Source organism: Habropoda laboriosa, unplaced genomic scaffold, assembly GCF_001263275.1.
Source record: "Habropoda laboriosa isolate 0110345459 unplaced genomic scaffold, ASM126327v1 scaffold40, whole genome shotgun sequence".
NCBI lineage: Eukaryota > Metazoa > Arthropoda > Insecta > Hymenoptera > Apidae > Habropoda > Habropoda laboriosa.
In genome coordinates, this window is record NW_017100231.1 from 7,348,945 (window position 1) to 7,356,911 (window position 7,967).

Here is a 7,967-nt window from a genome sequence, read left to right on the forward strand (position 1 = left end):
GACGCTGCCAGTGGCCTCTCGTGGCAAATGCTGAGACCTGTTCAATTTGTTGCCTGGACTAGGGGGCGACCTGTCCGCCGGCGTGTCAGGCGGCGTGATGACGTTCCTATGCCCGGTCACATTCAGATGATTGTGCGTCGCCGGGATCGGAGCCGGCGATGAGAGCAACAGAGGTGGTGGAGACATCGAGACGTGTCGATGATGATGATGGTGATGATAGTGTTGGTACTGAGCGGCGCGTGGTGCATGGGTCACGTGGCCGGTATTTGGCTGGTTGGCCACCGGCTGTCCGACTTTCGTTGCACAACCAGCGTGGTGCATAGTCAATGGAGCGCGTAGCTGTTGCTGCTGCAGTTGTGGCTGACCCTGGTGATGTTGCAACTGCTGTTGTCGTTGCAGCTGCACGGCCGCCTCGCACTGTTCACGCGCTAGTGCCTTTACGGCGTTCGTCTTCTCCTGAAAAATTGTGAGAGTGAAGGGGTCAGTGCGTTTATAGGTTCTTCGCGAGTGATTTGTTTCGTTTTAAGGTTAGGGGAAAGGTTTTTGTGAACATTTAACGCGCAAATGATGATTTAAGACAAGACACGTTCATTTTTTCGTTATAAGACAACGTCAAGTTAATTAATAAAGTCATAAGTAACAGGTGTATGTTCCAGAAATGATTTTATTAGATATCATAAAGTAGAATTGGGTATGATTCCTTTCTTTTTTAATGACAGTATATAACACATTGCATGCTTCTTATTCGTGGTAAAAAATTAATTTCAATCGGGTAAATAATTCGTTCTTCACAATGGATACGTAGAAATATTATCAAAATCAAAGCTACAAAGCTCGATACAACCTCCATAATTATTTACGCATTACAATAGCCGTTACATAACTGAATTACCGTACTTCACGGGTTTTTTCGTCGATTCTTTAAACAGTTATAACTAAAAAAAAACTAAGCCTCCAATGGAATTTTGTTATTCTTAATTTATTCTTATTTTACCATGTAAAATCACATCTTAAGATTTTTTAATTTAAAATTTTTTTTCTATCTTTAGCGAATAATAAATAAAAAGTATCTTTATTTTCTTAACAGAAATTTTGCTTTCGTAGACTGTCGTTTACGTGTTAATTTTTAACGCGTTAGGGGAAGCATTATGTCGAGAATCAAGTATTATCGTAACGGCTTGTTATAAAGGTTCGTGATGGGAATTGGAAAGTGTTTACGGCGAAGGCGATATCGGTAAGAATACCGTGCTTGATGCGGTTCAGGTAAACGGAACGATTTAATTGAGCGTTTTAGGTAACGCGTCCTCTATAGTGATCGCGTGTGTCGCATAATCGGTCTTCGAAGGCCATTCTCATAGTTTAGATTGTGTGTATTTAGCTTCAGTAGCTTTTGCATTACCCGTAATATGGACTAACACTGAATAGAGTTCTAACGCTGTGATAACTTATACATATAACTGTTGTATTGATGCTATTCGAGGGATTTCATATGTGTGTATACATATACAGGGTATATATGTATCAAAGTTTTTATGTAAAATATGATTTCTATTTCATTTCGTTGCAGAGAAGTTTTATTCAATGATAATTCATTTTTCGTTTACCTAAAAAAAAACTTCGAAATTATTCATTTTTATTATTTTGCATCCTTTTCTCTAACCTCCAAATTTTCCACTTTTAAACCATTTTCTTTTTCTTTTAATTCAAACATAAAAAGAACTCCCACAAACAAAATTATTTTTATTACTTTCAATCATATTACTATATTTTATAAAATTAATTCTTATTCGTAACTTTTGCACACCTTGTATACTCCTCGGCCCCTCTAAGCCAAAAATTATACGGTAATGGCGAGCCAATCGCTACGTAACCAACGTAGCAGCCTGCGAACCGCTCAAGAATAAATTCGGCGTACGAAAATACGCTGCATATTGCCTGCACGGTTATTTATAAATCCTGTTCCGCTCTGGAATGGTGAAACGCGAGTGCGGCGAAGGATCGAATAAATAAACGATCGACAATACCGACATATCAGTCGATATGCTAATATCGATATCTTTTTCGGCAACGGAATTATGCAAACGCGAAATCGTATCGTGAATTCGTAAGGGCCTAATACAGGTCCACTTTAAAGTGTATAATTTAGAAACATTTCGTATAAAGGAGATTAAATTAATGCGCCGCGAATCTGGTAAGAGTTTTGCATGTGAATGAAGTGGAAGAGAAAGGTAACGGTGAGAGGAGAGATGATTAAATCTAGGCGGCGCTGTGTTCGTTTATGCGGCGTGAAGTTGGCAAGAGTGTTTGTCGAAAGTAATATAGAGAAAATATAACCTACGTGTTAATGCGTATTATTTAACACATACTTATTATTTTCATACGTTTTTTAGTTCTGGTGTTGTTGTTGTTTGGTTCTAATTATTGTCAATCGTAGCAGATTAGAAAAATTATACTCGTTTATATAGAGAGGTTATGAAAACTCTTCGATGAAAGTGACAGTGAGAGAACGTATTATTGGTGTGGTAAATAACGAATATTTCGGCTTATTACTTAGAATTGTTTTAATATTATTACTTAATATGTTCTTCGTATTAGTTGTTAAATGTTGTGTTAAATGGTGAAGTTATATTTGCTTATGTAACGTTAAACTGGAAAAAGTGTTTGATAAACGTAATAATCGTGCATTGTAGCTTTTGTTGGTGATTATGTTGTATTTGTTACTATATTCTGTACTTCGGAATTTCATTTTGAATGATAACATTTGACAGAAAAAGTTATGTTAAAATTACAAAATATTTGATACGGTTGTTAGATGTTTTTAATGATGTGTCAATGCTTACCCTCTGCCACACGAAGACGTTATGGACCATTGCGCATCCACAAAACACGATGCCAAGGCCAATGAAAACCGACGTGACAATCGCCGGTGTCGAATGAAACTGGATGAACGTGTACAGTATCATACCTGAAATTATTGTCGAATTATTACGATATGAGCGTACTTCGTAATAGTTAGAAGAAAGTGGTAACAGGAACAAGTGTCAGGCTTAGACAAAAACGTGTATAAATTGATTAAATTGTTCCATCCTAAACTCAAGGCACAATATTGATAAAGCCATATTGAATAATTAGCAATTCTATAATGAGAATTTAATCACATGAGAGATATCAGACTTAACCTAACCTAATTTTAATGTATGTCTTATTTTTGTTACCTATACCCAATTAAAGTAACTCTCTGACAATAAAAAATCTCTTCATAATCGATACAATCATTCGAACACTTTCTCAAAAATATTTTATAGTTTATGCTTTTGAAAACGGATTCTCACGAATAGAATCTAAATGTTCAGCTTGAAACGAGAAACTTTAGTGACCGATAAGGCGACTATGTTAATTCAAGATTAAACAGTTTTCGATTTATCTGGCAACCGTAAGAAAAACACAGGGGTACAGGATTCGAATTCAATAAACTCGAAAGGATTGGCGCTCTTACCAGTTAGAAAGACAGGAATGCTAATGAAAAAGCCTCCGACAGCGCATATTCGGCTGATGGACGATTTTTGCAGGTACTTGTTACTCCTGAAACAAAAAAAAACAATTCGAAGTAAAAGTGAGTTTCGTGATTCCATGTTAATTCATTGAAATACAAAGAAACCAGCTTTTTTTTGTTAAATAACCTCTAACATCCCAATAACAATACACGAAATATCAAATACGTTTGCTTGAGGAAAAAACATTAAAAAAAAAAAGTAGTTTTGTTTATAATTTTGCACTTTCAAAGCTATTGAAATAAATATTTTGAATTTCATTGGTTTAGCTTTGAATTTGATTGGCTGAATTCAAATGGTGCTTAGCACATCCGATTTTGATGATTCGGAATTAGAATATAAATAAAGACAGTAATTAGTAGGTATATGAACAAAACAGCATTCTTTATTTCACATAACACTTATAATCCACAGTTTCCTTTTATTATTTTCGACAATATATTTAAGCTATGTGAGCTCCACTTACACTTGTTAGCCAGCCTGACCGCAAGTGATATTACTAATTTCCAGTGACCACGAACGATTTTATCGCAATTGGCGCCCATTCAAATATGCGCGCCATCTGTCGCTTTTTCCTACGGGAAAAACGCTACTCTAAACGTTTTCTGGTTATGCAATAAGGACGTCTCTTGATATAGAATTTCAGAAAAATGTTCCACGTTGCATGAATGCCGTTCTACTTTCTTACTTTTTCTTTCAAATTTAATGAACACTTGTACTAAATATTATACATATAATATAATATAATTGTAGTCTCTATATAATATTCTTTACTAATCTGAAAATAATTTTACATTCTCTATTCTCCCTTTCTCTTTCCGAACACTTATTCACCATACACACTGTTCACTTTCAGCAGTGCTCACCCCACACAACTCACACTCTTGAACCACCTTCTTATACTCTTATACTTGCACGAAGAGTGTTTCTCGATATTTCATTCCACAATTAATTGAAAAATCAAAGTAGAATAATTAATTGAAGAAAAATCCAAGACACTTACAGCGGAGATTTAACCTAACCTAATCTACACGTATAGTAAGGTCGAAATCGAAGGGCTTCGAAAAGAACAACCGTCGGTCGATTTCAGTGTTTATTAAGCCACAGTTACACATTTGGTCAATTTCAAACAAACTTATTGTGATTTTAAGCAAGTACAATGAGGAATTCCCACGAATTCGTTGCATCCATCCCCTTTCGAGGTCGGCGACCTCTTTGGACGTGTTTCAAGAGCAGCGTGCCGCCAATGGAACCCTCCCTCTCCCCACCCTCTCTGCCTAGACTAATTCCTCTCAACCGTCTCTGCGTGCATGCGCGTAAATTTAACCTTCCGTGTTTGTATATTCCGAGCGCGGTCCCATTTTCCGCTTTCACCGGCAGACGGCGAAACTGTCAACATCCGTGAAGTAAAACTGTCCCATGAAATTGATGGGACATCAGTAGAACACGCAAGAAATACAAAGAGTTAAAGTACAGGCTAATTTGTGTTCTACGTCGTATATGCTTGACGTTTCAATTCTTATGTGCTTGTGAATATTGGAATATATGTATTTATCATCTTTTGGTTAATTTTCAATTACTCTTTACACGTGAACTTTCAACCGTTGCAATGTACAATAAACGAAGAATTAAATTTTTCTAAACTTTCTAACGTTTTACAAACAATCCCAATTATTTAAACAAAGAAAATGGTTTCGTATTATAATATAGGTATAACAAAAGCATATGCTATACACGTCTACAGAGAGTCATTCAAGTTTAATTGAACTATATTTTTAAGTGGATATATGAATTGCTTCATACAACTTAAATCTAAATGGTTAAAGCTGAACATATTTTCTCATGGGACCTAATAGGTTCCTCCAGCGCAACTTAAAGGTTACACACCACATGAGAAACACTTCAGGCTAAACAAGCTCGGACATTTATGATTTCTTTTCGCTAAGATTATCATACGAGAAACTTTAATATACTGTGCATACGATCGTAGGTAAAATTAATGCAAGTTACAATTGTAGATGGTGTTGATACCAGTTTAAGTTAAGAAACAGGCTACAGATTTTTCGTTACAAAAATTATAGAATTTCATCGGAATCAGAAAGAAACATTTTTATTCCAATTAGAGTAAAAATTGTGAAATTTTCAGGAAAATTTTCGCAGGTCAATTGTAAAATTTATTTAAAAACACAAAAATACATATTTATACAACCTAATTGAAGTAACTTTAAAAAGAAAATGCAACTGTTCTTCCTTCGAGAAAATTCAACCAATCCACCTATGCAAACGCTGCAATAAATTTCCATTGCAACATTCCACGCTCCATCGCCGCGCCTTAAACTCCCTGTAAGATTTATTCCTCTACCTTAAACCGTCACATAAATACTACGGCAGTAACCGAACTTCAAACTTCACCAAATTCCAGAGTGCTTCTTAAATGTCTCGAATTCTCCCCCTTGTTCACGAATCCTACAGAAATACCCACCTAACCTAACCTATACACATGCACAGTTAGGCACACAAGACTGCAAAAGTACATAAAAGACTTCATCGATATGCGGTTTTTTTAAACTGCTTGTTGTGTCGTTTTTACCATTGAGAAACATGGATCATTTCGTGATAAGTGTAGGATGAAAATATTAGTATATTATATTTATACACTATAGATGTCACTACTTTCGTATGTTGAAAAATGAATGAGTTTAGATACTGTTAAATAGTAATCACCAATGTAGTAAATTATATTTGCCATTAAATTCGTGTGTAATAGACAGCAAATTGTTTCGAAGTATAGCAGGTACGTTATTATGCGACAAACTTTACACAACGAAACACGAAATCGACTTCTGTCCCCCGGTTCAAAAGCACGCCCAATGGAGTCAATTTCTCCGGCGAGCGTAGCAGTTGAATAGGGAAGAAGGTCGAGAGAGCGCAGTCGGTAAAGAATCGCGTGCCAGCGCACCATTAAGATCGAGCCCGCGATCTGGACAATAAATATTAGGCGGTACTCTGACCTGCATTTCGCGTGCGACTAACATAAGAACGATCCAGAAACGCGTAAATTTCCCATGAGTTCGAGTCAAACGGTCGCTTGTGTGCGATTTATCGCGTCTAGGTTACTAACTCTCTTTCCCGCGAGTCTATACTGTGGAGGGTAGAAACATGACGACGACGACGATGGTCGAGGAGCACGTTTCCATTGAATGAGATCTCGTTGATCTCGCCTAAGCAGGAAGAGTCCCTTAGCCCTTTGATTTCGTGCGAGCCTTTCCATTCACGATCTCACGGAGCCGTCTGCAGGCGGCTCGACGACACGGGCCCCCCGACAAAACCGTCTGAGCCTATTCAACGCGCCGTCAAATACTTTCGTCCAGAGAGATGAATGGAGATAAAGATCGACCGAGCAAGCTCGCTGCTACCAACGCGACAATGATATTTGGTAAATCCTCCTCTCGTGCAGGGGAGAAGGCTCGATGGTGAGGGAAGTGCTACTGGGTCCTGTGAGGAGTCACGTAGATGGTGTAATGCGATACGTCCAGTTTGTTTTGACGTAAGGGATATATTTAGTAAACGATTCGAGGGAAATACAGGGAAATGTTTCGTATAAAAGTTATTTGGTTGTTGATGGTTAAGGTTTAGAGGAAATCTCAAGGACAACATGTACAGGCTCTGTCAAATATACCTTACTCTAGTATCAAGGATTTTACTAGTAATCAAGGATTATAATAACCTGTGGATGAAATTAGCTAGACATCAAATTACACGTAATCTGAGCAACGAACGTAACACGTAATCAGTGCTCGATCCTTCGTTCATGTCAGTTCGATATCAACTTAGAATTGATTTTTTCATTGATTATAGAAAATTGTCTGCGCCTTAACTCTTAATAGTTACAGACTGTTAAATAAAATGTTTTTAAACAGAAATTTAAAATATCAATTCACAAATGATGTACGGCTTTATTTTTTTAATTTGTGACCTTACTACATACATCCGCTTCCACCAACTGTACGAGATTGACGTTGAATCATCAATCTACCATGAAACATGAGTTCACATGAGATGATTCCTTGAAAAACTAAGAATCCAGGAAATACAAAGAGAAGGCCAGATGAAATCCGTGGAAACATTGACCCAACCTCAGCCTGGTTAGCTGATTAACCAAAATATCCTTCTGGCTTTTCTATATTTACGAGCTCGCATTAATTGAGTCTAAACGACTGCACACTGGTCAGGGCACTGACCGATGATGCTTTCAACGGATATTCGGAAAATCACGGGTTTCAGGGATGTACCTGTTTTCATTTCTTACTACTTACTACCATTACTTACTACCATGAGATTTAGTGCGACCTGTGATTTATAACCTAGAGTTCTTGACAATTATTCAATTCTTTCTCTCTCTCAATTAAAAATAAA

General features: G+C 37.0%; 1 protein-coding gene across 1 annotated transcript in view; it reads right to left on the bottom strand.

Moving 5' to 3' along the window:
- LOC108571554 overlaps positions 1–7,967 on the bottom strand; it is a 22,558-nt gene that overhangs the window by 191 nt on the left and 14,400 nt on the right. Inside the window, exons 2-4 of the mRNA XM_017933622.1 lie at positions 3,497–3,582; positions 2,841–2,965; positions 2–456 (exon numbers count right to left, since the gene is read on the bottom strand). Coding sequence (XP_017789111.1) covers positions 2–456; positions 2,841–2,965; positions 3,497–3,582 — 666 coding nt within the window. The remainder of the gene's footprint in view (position 1; positions 457–2,840; positions 2,966–3,496; positions 3,583–7,967) is intronic.